The 18,542-nt window shown below is 49.8% G+C and overlaps 2 protein-coding genes across 2 annotated transcripts in view; one reads left to right on the top strand and one right to left on the bottom strand.

Annotated features, from left to right (window-relative positions):
- Positions 1 to 57: 57 nt before the first annotated feature.
- C17H19orf44 (chromosome 17 C19orf44 homolog) lies at positions 58 to 15,644 on the bottom strand. The gene is made up of 8 exons (XM_059244481.1): positions 15,425 to 15,644; positions 12,812 to 13,559; positions 9,994 to 10,267; positions 8,393 to 8,466; positions 4,586 to 5,063; positions 2,190 to 2,285; positions 1,300 to 1,466; positions 58 to 282 (listed from the first exon to the last, which is right to left on the bottom strand). Exons 2-8 carry the CDS (start codon positions 13,556 to 13,558, stop codon positions 58 to 60), a joined length of 2,061 nt encoding a protein of 686 aa, XP_059100464.1. The 5' UTR covers position 13,559; positions 15,425 to 15,644.
- Calr3 (calreticulin 3) overlaps positions 15,553 to 18,542 on the top strand; it is a 20,522-nt gene continuing 17,532 nt past the window's right edge. Inside the window, exons 1-2 of the mRNA XM_059244953.1 lie at positions 15,553 to 15,846; positions 15,943 to 16,044. Of these exons, the coding sequence (XP_059100936.1) occupies positions 15,756 to 15,846; positions 15,943 to 16,044 (193 nt within the window). The 5' untranslated portion in view covers positions 15,553 to 15,755. The remainder of the gene's footprint in view (positions 15,847 to 15,942; positions 16,045 to 18,542) is intronic.

Genomic DNA, 18,542 nt, shown 5'->3' with positions numbered 1-18,542 from the left:
TGCTGTCTCTTGGCTGACTCATGGCTCCATCCTGCTGTAGTGGCCTGTGGCAGGTCCTCAGCTGTCCTCACCATGTGTCTGCAGAGCAGCTGGCTGGGCAGATGGAGGCTTTAGAATCCATGTGTGGTTGTTACTGATTATCTGGGGATCCCCAACCTCGCCTGCCCCAGAGGAAGGAGGTGGACAGAGTTCAGCCTCACCTGCTGGGACTCGAAGCTCCTGCTTCACCTCCTGAAGGGCAGCCTCCATGGTCAAGGGTGCAGGCCTGTGACACCTAATGTACTGCAGGACACAGGATGCAAACTGGTGCTGGACCCCGAGGGGCTTCACTCCACATGTCCTGGAGTGAAGAGCCACACTGGGTTCTGGGTGACATGGTCAGGCTGGGTCGAGAAGCTGAGATGCTGTATCAAACATCTCATTGTGAACTGGTGTGGTGCTGGCCCACCTGTGATCCTAGCATTTAGGGGGCTGAGACCAGGGAATGTAAAGTTCTGGGTCAGCCTGGGCTATGAAGCAAGACCCATCAAAAAGTATGTGGAACCTGCAAGGTGGCTAAGTGGGGTCAAAGTACCTGCTGCTAAGCCTGATAATCTGCCCTCAACCCCAGGACTGGATGGAAGGAGACTCGACTCCCGTCAGCTGTCCTTTGAACAAAACGAGCTGGGTACGTACGGTGGGTATGCTGCCCTCAGCACTTTGGAGGGAGGCTGCGGCAGGAGGCTTGCCATTTGTCTGAGGCCAGCCTAGGCTACAAGAGTGAGACTGTATATCAAAAAATAAAAAAACGGATGGCTCGGGGGCTGAGAGCACTGGCTTCTCTTTGCAAAGGACCTGGGTTTGGTTCCCAACACCCAAATGGCGGCTCACAACTGCCTGTAATTCTAGTTCCAGGGGATTTGATGTCCTTCTGAGATCCTCAGGCACCAGGCACACGTGGTATACATACATTCATACGTATATGCAGCAATTTACATGCTTAAAAATAGGGTCAGCTGAGTGGTGGTGGTGGCAGAGGCAGGTGGTCTACAGAGTGAATTCCAGGACAGCCAGGGCTCACAGAGAAACCGTCTCCATTAAAATAAGAAAGGGAAGAAAGAAGCTGAGTGGGGAGGGTGCTCTCCTGATTAGCCCAAGAGACAAGCAGCTGCAGCCTGTCTGGTCTGGAAGGGCACAGGACCCGTCGCTGACATGGTGTCCAGAGTGAGGTGTCTGTGGGGCCCCAGCCTGGGAGTACAGGCACCCCCAGGCCAGTCGCTAGCCTCGGGTCATCTCTGACATGACTCCCCGCACAGTTACCTCTTTGGTTTCCTCCAGGGTGTGGTAGTGAAATGAGTCCCCGTCCAGGGACTGCAGGAGGGACACGTGCAGATGGCGACTGGCCTCGATGAACTGCTGTGTCAGGCTCAGCTGCTGCTTCAGCATGTCATTCAGCGCCAGCACCGCAGGGCTGTAGGCTGTCAGGGCTGTACCACCCCATGTCACTCAGTGGCTCTCCAGTGCCACGTGGATCCTGCAGATGCCACCTGTGCAGCCCACACCTCCCTCCCCGTGGGGTCCAGACTCCGGCAGACCTGCTGCTTTCTGACCAATCTGCCCCTCACAGCACACACACAACAACCACACGTTAGCTCCACTAAAGGTCAAGAAAAATCTTCTCTTTAGCTGGGCATGGTGTCACATGTCTGTCATCCAAGCAGGAGTATGAGGCGCTAGAGTCGCGCTCCAAACCAGCCTGGGCTATGTGCTAAAACCCTACCCCTCCACCCCCTACCCCCGTTCCACCCTCGAAGACAAAATGTTCTTTGGATGGTTTTTTGTTTGTTTGTTTGTTTTTAAGAGATGGGGTTTCAATAAACTCCATTCAAATGATCCTCCTGCCTCAGCTGCCCAAGTAGCTTTGATTACAGGCTTAGTATTGCCAAAGTAGTGGCAGGGCCGGGATGGACTCAAGGCTTCCCTGATGAGCTGACCACCAGTCCCTGTGAATTACTTCTGGACTCCTGGGTTTGGTTAAACCTAGGTGTCCCTTTACCAGAGACGGAAAGGTCCCAGCCACCCTCAGGCTGCTGACAACACCCCTCCCAGGGACTCCTCCTCAGTCATAGGCAACTCTAGAGAGCACTGCCCTGTGCCTCAGGAATGGCTGGGCACTGCAGGGAAGGGGTGAGGCCCCAGCTGTCCGTTACCTTCTATAGCGTCCGCACTGACAATGTGACTGGCGATGGGTGCTGGGTCCACGTAGGCGCCTCCGAGGGTGGGGCCGATGGCCGCCATACCGCCAGCTGGCCCAAGACAAAGAGAAAGACAAGCTGTTGAGTGTGGTACAAGGGCTCTAGGATGACAATGAACCCAGCTGCAGGCGCCCGTCTGTCTCCTCTGGACTGCTTACTGGTTGGTTGGAAACGGTCTGGAAGCCATAGTACCTGGGTTTGCTTTGAGCTTCTGGGCTCCAGAAATCCTCCTGCCTCATCCCCTTAGCATTGAGGACCACATGTACACAGTTTTGTGTTGTTTTTGTCCACTTTTCCTATGTGTGTGTGTGTGTCTGTGCGTGTTTGTGTGTGTGTGTGTGTGTGTGTGTGTGTGTGTGTGTGTGTTTGTGTTTGTGTCAGAGCAAGGAAGAGGCTTAGCACCTTCCAGTGGCCTCAACTGGCCACCGAGGCTCCTTCCTCTCTGAAGAACAGGTGAAGACCCCCAACCACAACAAGGTCAAGCAAGGCTAATATACAGTGTGGCTCCAAATTCAAAACCATCAAGTGAGAAGTGCGCCCCTCTTCAGCGGAGGGGAAGGAGCACAGCCACCCTGCCTGCAGCTGACTAGGAAAAGGGTCTAGAGCAATGTCAGGAAAGAACGGAGGAGCCTGAGACCACAGCTGGGAAGGAGAGAAACATCTGGAAGTCCCAGTGGGCATGATGATAGGAGCTGCTTTCAGAATACACTGGCCACTAAGGTCAGACACGTGACCTTGGAAACTGTGCAGTCTGGATCGCACCTGGTAAGGACCTGGGTGCAGGGGGTTGCAGACAGGCTGGTGGGGTGGTATCCTCTGTCCCCTCCCCCAGAGCAGGCTTCTGGGCACCAGGAGCAATCTGCCCCAGTGGTGGCATCCTGAATGTCCACAGACTTAACTGTCTTCCCCTGGTCTGAATAGGCCTTCGTCTTACTTCTGAAATACGTTTCAGAGCTGGGAGGCTACCAGAAACACCCTAGCTGCCACTCCTTTGTCCTGGGAAGAAGAAACAGGGTGCCAAGTGCTGAGGTGGAAGATACCTCAGCATTCCCTTCCCCATCTCTCTCTCCAAACCCTGCCTCATCTCAGAAAACCCACCAAACGGCAGCTCCTCCCCAAGAGATGCTCAAGACCACTCCTACAGGATATTTAAACTGCCCCCTAGAATCGGTCTCTTCTCCCCGTCTCCTCTTTGGGGACTGCAAAATCATCCGGGAGCATTTCACTCATTAAACCTGGACTTTTCCTTAATTTGGTTTGATTCGGTCTGATTAGATTTACTGCATTTGCAGAGAGGCTTAATATCAGGGTATGGAAACTTTTCACCAAGATCCCCCCCAAAGCTGGTTAATGACAAGAGCCTGCTGTGGGCTGCAGGAATACATCATAAGAACTCAGCTGGTTATGGCAAAGTCACTACCTGGAGGGATCAGGGAATTCCTCCAGAGGAAGCCAAAGTCCAAGGAGTTTTTGGTGTTATTTGGCTTGTTATATATCAGCTGTCTTCTGTTATGAAAATCATGTGTGCCTTCATAGTTTTCCCAGTTGACTTTTCCCCAAGAAGGGCTAACAGTGTGGACTGATCACTCTCTGGACATACACATTCCAGGTATTTGGAGAACAGCCTCAGGAAAGGCTTTCTCTGGAATCAGATATCTCCCCTGGCCACTTTCAAGGACTAGCAGTAATAACAGTTCACATGCTAGTAACCTGACTTAAAGTAAATTCCACAAGGGGACAATGCCTAGGAGAGGTGGACGTTAAGCTTTATACAATTTAGCTCAGACCCTCCCTTCTTACCAGGACTTCCAGGGCACTGGAGGACGGAGAAGAGAAAAGAGAATGGAAGAACTAGATGAGTAAGAACTTGAGAGGAACAAACTGAGATGGGGAAGAACTAGATTGAAGGGCTAGAAGAGAGGACTAGAGGAACGGGATGGAAGATGAGGAAGAACCAGATGGGGAAGAACGAGATGAGGAAGAGCCAGATGAGAGAGAAGGAGATGGGAGAGGAGCTGATAGGGGAAAGAACTAGATAGATGAGAACCTGGAAGGGGCAGAACTAAGATGAAGAAATTAAGATAGAACCTAGAGGGGACAACAGATATGTAAAGAGAAATTGGGTAAGAAAGGAGCTAAAAATGAGAGCAGAGTATAAGTTTGTAGAGAGAACTGACAGAATAATAAAGTGTATGAGCTAAGGAGTTTTGTGTACATAGATTCATTTCCTTTCTTCAAAGATTACTTATCAGCTGGTTGTAGATTCTTCCCGGACCCTGGGAGGGGACTAGTGAGGGCTGGACCCCCATAGTCCCCGATAGGAGCCCAGGTTCCCACAGGCCCTTGCTCACCCTTGCTCCACTGGTAGGCAAAGGCAGGATCAAGAGTCTGCACAGCTGTCTCCTTCACGACTCTGGTCACACCTTCGCCCCACTTTGTCCTTGATAGGGATTGTCTGGGAAGAAGATCTGTCCGTCTACTGGAAGAAAACTGCGAAAAAGTGTCCTGTGTCCTGTCCAGTGATGCCTCTGAGGCCAAGAGACCAGAGGACTGCTCAAAATCCTCAGAGTAAGCCGGGCTGGCCGTGAGTGCAGTGGGGGTCCCCACGGACGGCACGCTGGACACACTGTGAGACGGGACAGCTTCAGTGGAGCTGTCGGCCAGGTGCTCCGAGACCTCAGTGCTGACGCCCTCTTCATCTGCAACCACGGTGCCTGTGCCCTGAAACGCAGAGCTCTCGTGCTGGGTAGCCCTCTGTTCTTCCAGTGGAGTGGGTGACGTGGGTGGAGAGCTTCTGCCTGACATCCCTTCCCTTCCAGAACCTTCCTCCTAAGAAGAGCAATGGCAGCAGAGCCAGAGGGGATTTTAGAAAGCTGAAATAATGCCCCTTCAGCCAGGCAGAGCAGCATACATCTGTGACCCAGCACTCAGGAGGGGACTGCAAATTCTAGGCTAGCCTGGGCTATATAGCAAGACCCTCTCTCAGAAACTCAAAGTAATCCACACCTTTTATTCCAGCACTTGGAGGCAGGGGCAGAAGGATCAGGAGTTCAAGACCTGCCTTAGCTACATAGTGAGTTGGAGGCCAGCCTGGGCTACATGAGATCCTGTCATGTCAGAAAACCAAAAGTAAAAATAAAAATCAGCCGTGGTATATCGTGCTTGTAATTTGATCACTTGGAACACAGAAGCAGGAGGACTGCCTAGTCTAAGGTCATGCTAGGCTACAGAGTGAGACCCTGTCCTCCTGACCTCCCGAAAGAAAAGAATTAAAAATATTTCTCTGTGGGCTGGAAAGATGGCTGAGCAGGAAAAGGCAGTCCATGCCAAGCCTGACAACCTGAGTGAGATTCCTTGGACCACATGAGGGTGAAGAGCAGACTCCCACAAGTTGTCCTTGGTCTTGACTCACACATGTGCATGGGTACACACACACACACACACACACACACACTAAAAAAAAGGGGGCGGGGACTGGAGAAAAGACTCAGTGATTAAGAGCACTGGCTGCTCTTCCAGAGGTCCCGAGTTCAATTCCCAGGGGATCTCCTGCCCTCTTCTGGCCTGTGTGGGCACTGCACCCACATGCATGTACTTCCAGAAACACATAATTAAAAAGTAAAATAAGCCGGGCGGTGGTGGCGCACGCCTTTAATCCCAGCACTCGGGAGGCAAAGGCAGGTGGATCTCTGTGAGTTCAAGGCCAGCCTGAGCTACCAAGTGAGTCCCAGGAAAGGCGCAAAGCTGCACAGAGAAACCCTGTCTCGAAAAACCAAAAAAAAAAAGTAAAATAAAAATACCCATTTAATCAGCTATCATTTGGCTTAAAAGGGCTTATTGGGAAATGTTATCATTTATACTATTTTTTACAGAGAAAATATTTTACTGTTTAAAATAACCCTGGACTTTTAAATTATAACATGTTTTTTATGTTCAAGCTATCTGTGTATTATTTCTCCTGCAAAAATAGAACAATGATTTCCTAAGTACAGAATCTCTGTTTTGTATGATGGAAAAACCCCACAAATGGACAGTAGTATCAGGACATAATATCATGAATGTAATAAATCAATACAATTAATGTAATTAATACTATAAATATAATTATTGAATGAATACTGCGAATGTAATCAATGAATACCACATATGTAATTAATATCATGAGTGTAATTAATGAATATCATGAGTATAATTTAAAAAATAAACTAATTTTAAAAAATCCCAAAAATACTAAAAAGAAAAAAAAAATACCCATTTAAGGCAGTGGTGGTACACACCTTTAATCCCAGCAATCAGGAGGCAGAGGCAGGTGGATCTCTGTGAGTCTGAGGCCAGCCTGGTCTACAGAGCGAGTTCCAGGACAGAAAGGGTTACATAGTAAGACCATGTTTCAGGGGGAAAAAAAAAGGTTCTGATCATTTCTTTTTTGTTTTTTGAAAAAGTGTCTCTCTTTGTAGCCCTAGCTATTTTGGAATTTACTGTGTAGACCAGTCTAGCCTCAAACTCACAGAGATCCTCCTGCCTCTGCCTCCCAAGTTGCTGGCTTGATCAATTTGTTTACAAATATTAATATTACATTTATTTAGTGTGTGTGTGTGTGTGTGTATATATACGAGTGAATGTGTTAGTGTGTGCAAATGTGAGCACACATGTATAATATAGTATGTACATACAAGTGAGTACACGTTAGTCTGTGTGTGCACATTTGAGAGCATGCATGTTATTTAGTGTGTGTGCATGTAAGCATGTGTAACCGTTGAGGACAGAGGTAGGAGTCAGTGGGAACTATAGTTCTATAGAATGAACTCAGGCTTGGAGGCAAGCACCAAAACCTGCTAAGAGTCTTGCCAACCCATGGGGTCCCTTCAGGACTTTGTGTCTCCTTCTCTCTTTCTTTCTTTTTTTTTTTTTTTTTTTTTTTGGGTTTTTTTTTGGTTTTTCAAGACAGGGTTTCTCTATGTAGCTTTGCGCCTTTCCTGGAACTCACTTTGTAGACCAGGCTGGCCTCGAACTCACAGAGATCCACCCGGCTCTGCCTCCCAAGTGCTGGGATTCAAGGCATGTGTGACCACCGCCCGGCTTTTTTTTTTTTTTTTTTTTTTTAAGACAAGATTTCTCTGTGTAGCCCTGGCTTGTCCTGGAACTCACCATGTAGACCAGGCTGGCCTCAAACTCAGAGATCTGCTGAGTGCTGGGATTAAAGGCATGTGCCACCGCCACCCACTGGCTAAACTGTGGAACTCTTGACAAGAGAGTCAGACCATTCTTTGGATTGGTGACTCCTGCAAGACACTGACCAGTCTCCCTGGCCTCGACCCCTACAGATGCTCTTGTCCCAAACTCAAGCAACAGGTCCCTAACTGTTGCCAGCATCACAGGACAGGACTGCTGTGGCTGAGCCCCGCCGCCTACACAGAACATTCCAGCTGCACACTGATATACTTTAAATGTCTCATGGGGCACCGGTGTGGCGCAGAGGCAGGATCATTTGCCCAGCACAGACCACACCCTGGCTCTGTCCCCAAAACTGCAAAATAAAGTCAACAAGGGCTGTTTCCATAGCTCAGGTGAGAGATGCCCCTAGAAGTCTGTGTTTTGTCCCCAGGACTCACAGGGTGAAGGGAGAGGAACAACTTTATCCTCAGCCCCCTGTGTGGGCTGTGGTGTACAAGTGCTTGCGAGAGAGAGAGAGCGCGCGCGCGCGCGCGCACACACGCACGCGCGCACACACGCACAAATGAGTAAATGTGTGGGGCATACTGCCTTAACTCCAGCACTGGGGAGGCAGAGGCAGGAGGATCTCTGTGAGTTTGCAGCCAGTCCAGTTGATAGAGGGAGCTCTGGGCTGATCAGAACTGCATACTGAGATCCTGTCTTTAATTTTAAAAAAGTAAATTAATACAATAAAATGACTCGGGCTGGAGAGATGGCTCAGGGGTTAAGAGCACTGACTGCTCTTCCAGAGGTCCCAAGTTCAATTCCCAGCAACCACATGGTGGCTCACAACCATCTGTAATGACATCTGGTGCCCTCCTCTGGCCTGCAGGGATACATGCAGGCAGAACACTGTATATGTAATAAATAAATCTTTTAAAAGAAATAAATAAATAAAATAAAATTAAAAAAATAAATAAATAAAATGACTCCATTATACTTACTTTCTGTTCCACATCTGATTTCTCTCCATCAGCCAGAACCAGATCATCAATGGACAAAATATTAATTCTAAAGTCTGTAATTAAAAAATAAGTGTACTGTGGGTGAGAGGGCCCGGTGGGTGAAGGCCTCTTGCAGCAAAGCCTGACGACCTGAGTTCAATCCCCGGGACCCATATGGTGGAAGGAGAGAGCCAACTTGCTAGTTGTCCTTAACTCCCCATGGGCACTATAGACATGGGCTCTACTCACATATCACACGATAAAGAAAAAGAAGCCAGGGTCTGGAGAGATGCTCAGTGGTTAAGAGTACTGGCTGCTCTTCCAGAGGAAGTGAGTTCAATTCCCAGCAACCACATGGTGGCTCACAACCATCTATAATGGGATCTGGTATACAAACGTACATGCAGACAATGCACCCATATACATAAAATGCATAAATAAGTAAATCTTTTAAAGAAAGAAAAAGAAGCCAGGTATGATGGCACACGCCTTTAATCCCAGCACTCAGCAAACTGAGGCAGGCAGATCTCTGTGAGTTCTAGGCCAGCCTGGTCTACATAGTGAGTTCTAGGACAGCTAGGCTATGTTGAGAGACCCTGTCTCAAAAAACCAAAAGCAACAAAAAACCCCAAACCCAAAGTCATGAATCTGTGAGAGGGATTGATGAGTAAGGGATACAGTCCCAGAATGCACTGCACGCGGGTATAAGAATGTCAAAGAACAAAACTACCCAGTTAGTGCCGTGATGTGAAGAACACGGCCATCTATTAAAATGTCAGTTCTGCCCCTCAAGGCCCCCCAGCAGAACCATCTCCTGCCCTTCCTCATCCCACCCAACAACAAAGCAGCAAGACACCCCCACCATGCAGTCTACAGAGATCTAGAACCCCCTTCCAGGTCAGCCTCTGTTCTCTGAATTATCCAGCCTGGGATGTAGCTCAGAGGTACAGCACTGCTAAATTAACTGATTAAATAAATAACCCAGGGCGTGGATCTCAACACTCAGATCCTGGGTGCATATTCTTCACCCAGCCTAGGAGGCCAGTGCAGTCACATATAACCCACGTGGACATCACACTCAGTAGGCACCTGAGGATGACCATGAAGCCCTGGTCCTCCTGCCTCGACCTACCTCCCCGTCCCATGCTAGGATGACAGATGGGGGACCACCACGCTCAACAACACCTATAACTTCAGTGCTCTTAGCTACCACCCTCAGCACCACCCACAGCTTTGAGTGTGGTTTCCTTTCTCTGACCAAGGCTTGGCTATATGAAAAGAACAGACTCAGGTCTAGGGCTGTGGCACATGCCTGTCTTCTCAACACTCAGTGGGAGAGGTCTGAGGAAGACAAAGGAGGCACACAGGCAAGCTATCATCTCCCTCAAACAAGGAATGTGTGTCGTGCCAGCCTTGGTCTCCACAGGCTGCTCCAGTAGCACTGAGAGGAAGACTTTCAACTGACTGGCAGTTCACCCAGGCCTGCTGCCCGTGTGATGGGATTTGCCACCCACCCACCCACTGCCCACAGCAGTGCCCTGGAACTGCAGACTGGGTACACTTAAGGTAGCCTCACCCTTCCCCCCAGAGTGATGGGTTACCATGGAGACTGTCATCAGTAGCTTCTGAGACTGGCTCCTCTGAAGCCCCCACCTCACTCCTGCTAGGGCAGGAAGCCAGCTTGATGCACCCCATCTTTGAAGATGCTGATTTTGAAAGGTCATTTGTGATGGAAGGCGAGGACGTGAGGGAGGCTGTGTCTCCAGCATTGAGAGTCCATGGGGAGACTAGCCAATGAGAGGGACGAGAAGGCTTTGGGCTGGAACGGTCCACACTGGGCAGAGACAGGACCTCTGGCTGAGCTGGAGTCCGATCCTACTTTTGTGAAAAGACTGAAGTTACCAACTTAAGCAACACAAACTCTTCCCATCCCATGGAGCCACTGATGGGTGGGTGACTCGGCCAGCAAGATGGTTCATTCAGGGAGCAAAGGCTCTTGCTGCTGAGTCTGAGGGTTTGAGTTCAATCCCTGGGACCGAGCCCTGTGGTGGAGGGAAGTGAACTGACCTTGGCAAGTTGTCCTCTCAGCTCCATGTACACACAAGCGGGTGTGCATGCACACAGACTATCTCTCTCTCTCTCTCTCTCTTGCAAATACATAAATTTTTTTTGTTTGTTTGTTTGTTTTTCGAGACAGGGTTTCTCTGTGTAGCTTTGCGCCTTTCCTGGGACTCACTTGGTAGCCCAGGCTGGCCTCGAACTCACAGAGATCCGCCTGCCTCTGCCTCCCGAGTGCTAGGATTAAAGGCGTGTGCCACCACCGCCCAGCTAACAAATACATAAATGTTAAAGAAAAAAAAAACTACTCTAAGGGACAGTGACTAAGTAAAGTATCTGCCATGTGAGCACAAAGACATGAATTTGACCCCTGAAATGTGGTATGGAGGTGCTCATTTTTCATTCTAGTGCTGGGAAGGCTCACACCGACGGATCCCTGGGGCTCACTGGCCTGCTAGCCTGGGCTCAGTGGTGAGCCCCAGGCCAATGAGACCTTATCTCAAAAGGAAGATGGACAGTGGCTGAGGAAGGGCAGCCAAGATTGACCTTTGGCTTCCACACATCTGCACATGTGTTTCACACACAGGTGCACATTTAGATGACGATGGGGTTAGGCATGGCTGAGGCAGGAGGATCTCAGGTTCCGAGTTTCTCTCCTAGGTGCGTATTCTTCACCCAGCCTAGGAGGCCAGTGCAGGTACAGCCAGGGAGGTGGTCAACTGCACCCCGTTGGTCCCAGCTAGAGGCATTCCCACCCAGCTCACTGGGGGTGAGCAAAACAGATGGAGGCCTTATGAAAGAGTCCCGGAGGAGCCAGCCGGTAAGAGAGCGGTGGCTAGAACCTTCCCAAGCTGAGCTGCTCCGGTGTCTCCCTGAGTGAAAAGCATCTTCAGTCACCTGACACTTGCTCAGAGCAGATGCCGGGGACTCCCAAAGTGCTTCAGCACGTCACGTCTGACACCCACAAGGTGACCGAGAAAACACTCTGTGACAGCCGGAGCCTGCGTATGCAACAGAGTGAACAAGGCCTTGTGAGAGCAATAAGTTTGTGAAAATTCCCAGTGCTGGGGCAGGTGACCCCTTAGGAAGGCCCTTAACACAGCAGTCATAGCTGCTGGTGACACTGAAGGCCTGGAGTGGAGATGTACTGCTGAAGATGTCACATGCTTTGGTTGCAGGACTTGGAAAAGTAAGGCTAGGACCGAGCCAGAAGTGTGCCTGCCCAGATGCACGCCTGTAATCCCAGTGCTCAGAGGGCAGAGGAAGGTGGATCTCTTAGAGTTTGAGGCCAGCCTGGTCTCCATTGCTAATTGCAGGACATCCAGGGCTACATACAGACCCTGTCAAAAAACCAAAAACCAAAAAAGCTGCCCCTCCATGTTGGCTCACCCTTGCAGTGCAGAAGGCAGTACTCAGCGCTGGCGGGGCACGGCCCGAGGTCCAGCGTGCTTAGGACGGCAGTGCAGGGCAAGGCCTGTCAGCTGCCGAGTCAGAGGCAGGAACAACTTCCTGACTGGACTTAAGGCCCCCCTCCCCAGGGGACCCTCACAACTGCTATTTTGAACTTACATAAACCCAGGGCCAGGGGAGTCAGGCTTGGGGAAATCTAGAGCTGTGGCTTTGGTAAATGATGTGCGCAAATGGCCAAAGTGCCACCCGGCATCTGTATTTACGACCATGAGCTGTCGCTCACACTGGGGTGGGCTCTGGTCATCACTGTCTTCCAGTCACCTCTGCTCCTGTAAGTGTCCCCAGTGAATGTATTCGTTCCCCAAGATGGACTTAAGTGCTGTTTGTACTTTGGTTTGTCACTGGTTCCCTATCTGGGGTGAGATGTCTACACATCTCCATGGCAATGGTACCACACAATAGCTTGCTCCCATTGGCTAATACTCAGGCAGCTTTCTCATACAACCCAAGGCCACTCAGGCACCACCAGTTCACAGCGGGCTGAGCCCTCCACATCAATAAACAATCAAGACAGTTCTTACAAACAGGGCGGCAGGCTCATCTGATGCGGGCGATCCTTTGACTGGACTTCCCTCTTCCCAGGAGGCTTCTGGTTGTGTCAAGCTGACAACCAAAACCAACCAGGACAAAGCACCTGCTGCCCTTTCTTGAAGCGGACCTGAGTTGGGTTCTCAGCACCCACATCACGTGCCTCACAACCCTCTCTAACTCTGCTTCCAGGGAATCACAGCCCTCTCCAGCTCGGCAGGCACCTGGGCACACGCAGGGCGTCACACACACATATGGACGCACATACATTCACCAAGGAGGGGTCTCTGAGGTAGCCCTGGGTTCCGTCCCCAGAGTCACAAAAAAATCTAAAACTCTAAAACCAACAAAAGAAAACCTTACCGAAGACAGTTTTCCATGATCGCTCCTGCTGACTTTGGTGCTAGTGAACTGCCGATTCCTGTGTGTTTCTTTCTCTCTAGAAGAGTCCATCAGGCTTGCGAGCAACACTTTCATTTCCTCTTCGTCACTGTCGGGAGCATCGCGTTTTCCAGCAGGTTCTCTCTGTCTGGGTGGTGGGACGCGCTTCCCTGTCTCCACTGCGGGCACCGGGGACCTAGCTTCAGTGGGCGGCTCCTTCTTCTTCTTCAGAAACCTGCTACCTGTCCCACTGTGCCCATCGCTCTTTGCTGGGGGCGCTTTACAGGCTTGTTTCTGGAAAGTTCTGTGTGGATGTTGAGAAGAAAGATCAGGCGCTGTATCTGTGTCCTTCGGGAGACGCCTCTCGCTGGCCTTCGAGTCAGACTCCGTGTCAGACAAAGCCGCAGGCGCCTGCTTCCGACTCTGGATCTTGGTTTCAATCTGGGCCAGCTTCCTAAGGGCCTCATGGGCTCTGGTCTTGGAGGAGACGGTGGGGGGCCTCAAGCCCAACCTTGACCCCTTCCCTGGCATGGCCTCCTCCTTGGGCATCAAGTATTTCTCATCCATCCTTTGGTTTCTCTTTAGGATTCTGTTCTGCCCGGGCGTTACTTGGCCAAGACTTCGGGCTTGTATGTTCCTTATCTCTTCCATCCTTGAGTCCTCCAAGAACATATCATTGAAGTCAAAAACACCCCGGGGAGGGCCAAGGGGCCTTCTTGTGGAAGACATTCTAGGAAAACCAAGAATTATGTTTTTAGTTTTTTTTTTTTAAGTATTTATTTTATTTATTTTTTGTTTCGTTTTTCTTTCTTTCTTTTTTTTTTTTTTTTTTTCCCGTTCTGCTTTCTCAAGACAAGGTTTCTCTGTGTAGCCCTGGCTGTCCTGGAACTCACTCTGTAGACCAGGCTGATCTCCAACTCAGAGATCCTCCTGCCTCTGCCTCCCGTGTGTTGAGATTCAAGGCGTGCACCACCACTATTTGGCTAAAAGCCTTTCTTTCAGTCACCTGTGATGCCACACACTCTATGGGTTCAAGGCCAGCCTGGGCTGTAGAACTCGCTTCTCTTTCCCCATCGCTGGTCCCGGGGAATAACTAGCTCCAGTGGGCGGCTCTTTCTTCTTCAGAAACCTGCTACCTTTCCCTCTTGGCCAGCCAGCAAAGGTTTGTCCAGCCAGCCAGGGCTATGTAAGGAGACCGTGTCTCAAAAAAGCCAAAAAAACCAACAACAACAACAAAAAAATCATGTGGATGTGTGCATGCTTGAGTGTGTGTTTGTACACCTCACTCATGCAGGAGCCCTCAGAGGTTAGAAGCGGTGTCAGATCTCTGGAGTTATAGACTGTTGTGAGCCGCCATGTGGGTGCTCGGAATTGAACCCAGGTCCTCTACAAGAGCAACCGGGGCTCTTAACCACACCACGGAGCCATCTCTCCAGCTCCTCTTTCTTTTATTTTTTAACATTTGATTGCATTTTAGTGTGTGTGTGTGTGTGTGTGTGTGTGTGTGTGTGTGTTCGCACCTATGGAGGTCAGAAGACAACAGAACATTTGGTTCTCCCCTCTACCATGTGTGTTCCTGGAACTAAGCTCGCACCTTTCCAATGTGCCATCTCACTGGCCCAGCACGGTTGGTTGCTTATGAGATTCCCATATGTACCTCTCCTGCATTCCAAAGCTTCCATGTGGCAGAAAATCACACTGCCTGCTAGACTATGAACACGGTTGGTCTCCACACACAATAATAAAGGAAAGAAAGAAAGAAAGAAAGAAAGAAAGAAAGAAAGAAAGAAAGGAAGGAAGGAAGGAAGGAAGGAAGGAAGGAAGGAAGGAAGAAAGAAAGAAAGAAAGAAAGAAAGAAAGAAAGAAAGAAAGAAAGAAAGAAAGAAAGAAAAAAAGAAAGGAAGGAAGGAAGGAAGGAAGGAAGAAAAAGATGCTGGGCAATAAACCTGGAGTTACTACGTAAGCCACTCCAAAGGGGTCCAAGCGAAATGGAAATGTATGCACATGTTCATAGATCATTCACAAAACACAAAACTGGGAAACAACCCAGATGCCCACGAACTACCATGTGAACGGGAGCAGGGAATGCAGAGGTAGCCTATTACTCAACTTGTAAAACAGGGAGGGAAGGCCTCAGCCCTTGCCCACAACAACCTGAGTTTATTCGGAGAATCCACATGGTGGAAGGGGAGAACTGATTCCTGCAATTTGTCCTCTGACCAAACAAATAAGTGTAAAAACTTTTATTGTATATACTTTTTAAAAAGTTTTATATATTCATGAGCGCAGGGGTGCATGACCGCAATCTTAGCACTTCGAAAGTGCTGCAGAAAGAGGAGGAGCCAGCCTCGACAACACAGAGAGGTCCAGGCCAGCCTGGGCTACCAGAGATGCGGTCTAAAACGACTAACAAAACACACAAAGTAAAGGAACTAAACATTACACACTGCCGCCACTCAGTTTCCTCGCCTTTATGAGCAAGCCCTACGGGATCAGCTCCGGCACCCTCCAAACCCGTTTTGGAAACTGAGGCGCGGGAAAGGCGCCTCTTTCCCCTCAGTCCCCCGCGAACCCAGCTGCTCACTGTTAGGTCACCTGAGTAGTTGCGCTGGCCTCTTCCCGCATTGACATACGACAGCACCTGGCTTCAGCCGCAAAGCACAGGCCCCGGGGTGCCGTTGCCCCAGGAGACCGCGCCAGTGCCACAGGAGACTACATCTCCCGTCGGACACCGCGCTGCGCCCACCAATGAGCGCCTCAAGTCACAATCGCGAGGCGTCACGGGAGCGGTAGTTCCAGCGCGCCCACTCAGGGGGGGTCCTCAGGTCACAATCGCGAGGCATGACGGGAGTTGTAGTTTCTGGGTCGCGCCTGGCAGGCAGGGCAGACGCCTGAAAGCAGAAGAGCGGGAGTCGCGCGCGCAGCCATGGCCCGGGCTCGCGTGTCGCTCTGGGCCATCTGCGTGCTGCGCGTGGCACTGGCCACTGTGTACTTCCAGGAGGAGTTTCTAGACGGAGGTGAAGGCGATGGCCGTGGTGGCTGGCGGCCTTGTCCTCCGCCCGTGCTCCTGATCCCGAGCACTTAGCAGCGCTAACCCTCCTGTCTCCCCACAGAGCGCTGGAGGAACCGCTGGGTGCAGTCCACCAATGACTCCCAGTTCGGCCTCTTCAGAGTCTCGTCGGGGAAGTTCTATGGGCATAAAGAGAAAGACAAAGGTTAGTGTAGAATCCGGAGCAAACAGAGTGGACTTAGAAAGCCACACGGCACCCTGACAGCGCACCTACCGCTCAAGCCAGGGCACTAAGCACATGCAGGCTCTGCCATGCCTTATTTAGGTTTCCATTAGTTTAAGATTGGGTGGGGATATTTTGGTTTTAGTTTTTGAGACCGTCTCATGTAGCCCAAGATGGTCCTAACTCCCAGCAGACCTCCTGGCTCAGCCTCTCAAGTACTGGTCACTTTTTATGTGTCCTATGTGTGTTTGGGGGGCGCTGTGTACCAAGCGCTGGAAGAACAGCCAAGGTGCTCAGGAGTCTTCCCGAGTCCTGGAATGACAACAACTGGACCAATAAGAACGACTGTCGGGCATTTTTTCAGTCATTGCCCAAGATCAACTCACTTCATGGAGATTAGAACAAGGCCTGTTAGATTAGATTGGCACACACCTGTGAGCAATATCACAAGTTCAAGACCAGCCTGGCTATAGTGAGTTCTGGGCCAGCCTAAGATACAGTCAGATCTTGTCACAAAACAAAAAGAGGGACAACCGAAATGAAAGTGGGGCAGCAAGATGGGTCAGCAGGTAAAGGAGCCTGTGGCCAAGCTTGATGATCTGAGTTTGATCCCCAGAACCCACGGGGGGCGGGGGGGGGGGGAATCTAGGCCAAGTTAACCTTTAACCTTGACACATGTCCCTACGCCACAAAATAAAAAAATGCAATTTTCATTTTATTTATTTTTGAGGTAGGGTTTCTCTTTGTAGCCCTGGCTGCCCTGGAACTCACTGAGATCTGCCTGCTCCTGCCTCTCTGCCTCTTGAGTGCTGAGGTTAAAGGCATGCACCACCATAACTGGCTAATAAATGTAAACTTTAGCTGGGTGATGGTGGAGCACGCCTTTAATCCCAGCACTCGGGAGGCAGGGGGATCTCTGTGAGTTTGAGGCAGCCTGGTCTACAGATCAAGTTCCAGGACAGCCAAGGCTACACAGAGAAACCCTGTCCCAATAAATAAATAAATAAATAAATAAATAAATAAATAAATAAATAAATAAATAAATAAAAAAATAGAGAGATATTGGCAGGAGGATTAAAAGGTCAAAGTCATCCTTTGGTATACATGAGAGCTTGTCTGAAGAAAAAAACTGGTTTATCTGAGACAGGTTCCCTCTAGGAAGCCCAGGCTGGCCTGGTACTCCATATCCTTCCGCCTCAGTCAGCCTCATGCCTGGTTCACAGGCATGCTGGGAAGATTTGTTTTTTTGTTTTTTGGTTGTTGTTTTTTTTTTTTTTTTTTGGTTTTTCGAGACAGGGTTTCTCTGTGTAGCTTTGCGCCTTTTCCTGGAACTCTCTTGGTAGCCCAGGCTGGCCTCGAACTCACAGAGATCCGCCTGCCTCTGCCTCCCAAGTGCTGGGATTAAAGGCGTGCGCCACCACCACCCGGCTGTTTTTTGTTTTTTTTTTTTAATTATGTATACAGTGTTCTGCCTGCATGTATGTCTGCAGGCCAGAAGAGGGCACCAGATCCCATTATAGGTGGTTGAGAGCCACCATGTGGGTGCTGGGAATTGAACTCAGGTCCTCTGGAAGAACAGTCAGTGCTCTTAACCTCTGAGCCATCTCTCCAGCCCTGCTGGCAAGTTTTTATTGAAACTTCTGTAACACGGATGAAACACTGTCACAGATGCTCATTTACATATCCCTTGGTTGTTACAAAGTAGTAAAAGAATTGAGACAGGCCTGGGGACCCACTAGATCTAAAATACCCACCAGAGGAGTGGGCTTGGGGCTCAGTCTTGCCTAGCATGCCCAAAGCCGCAGCACCACAGAAACTGGGTGTGACGACAGCAGGAGGGAGCTGCAGGAAGAGAGGTCATCAGAAACTCCAGCTAGGAAGCCAGAGGCAGAGACAGGAGGGTCTCTGTGAGTTTGAGACCAGCCTGGTCTGTAGAGTGAGTTCCAGAAGAGCCAGAGCTGCGTAGTGAGGCCCTGTCTCAGAGGGAGAAAGAAAAAAGTAGTAACATTATTACATAAAGTCGTTTTAAGGGCTGGAGAGATGTCTCAGCAGTTAAGAGCACTGGCTGCTCTTCCTGAGGTCCTGAGTTCAATTCCCAGCAACCACATAGAGGCTCACAACCATCTGTAATGAGATCTGGCGCCCTCTTTGGGTCTGCAGGCACACATTCAGGCAGAACATTGTATACATAATAAATAAATAAATCTTTAAAAAAAAAAAAAAAAGAGCCGGGCAGTGGTGGCGCACGCCTTTAATCCCAGCACTCGGGAGACAGAGGCAGGCGGATCTTTGTGAGTTCGAGGCCAGCCTGGTCTACAGAGCGAGATCCAGGAAAGGCGCAAAGCTACACAGAGAAACCCTGTCTCGAAAAACCAAAAATAAATAAATAAATAAATAAATAAATAAATAAATAAATAAAAGAAAGAAGAAATCATTTTAAAAGCAGAAACACTCCCCTCCCAGCTTTATGACTGAAGTGG

Source organism: Peromyscus eremicus, chromosome 17, assembly GCF_949786415.1.
Source record: "Peromyscus eremicus chromosome 17, PerEre_H2_v1, whole genome shotgun sequence".
Lineage (NCBI taxonomy): Eukaryota > Metazoa > Chordata > Mammalia > Rodentia > Cricetidae > Peromyscus > Peromyscus eremicus.
Note: the sequence above shows the minus strand (reverse complement) of the source record. Positions and strands in the feature narration are given on the sequence as shown.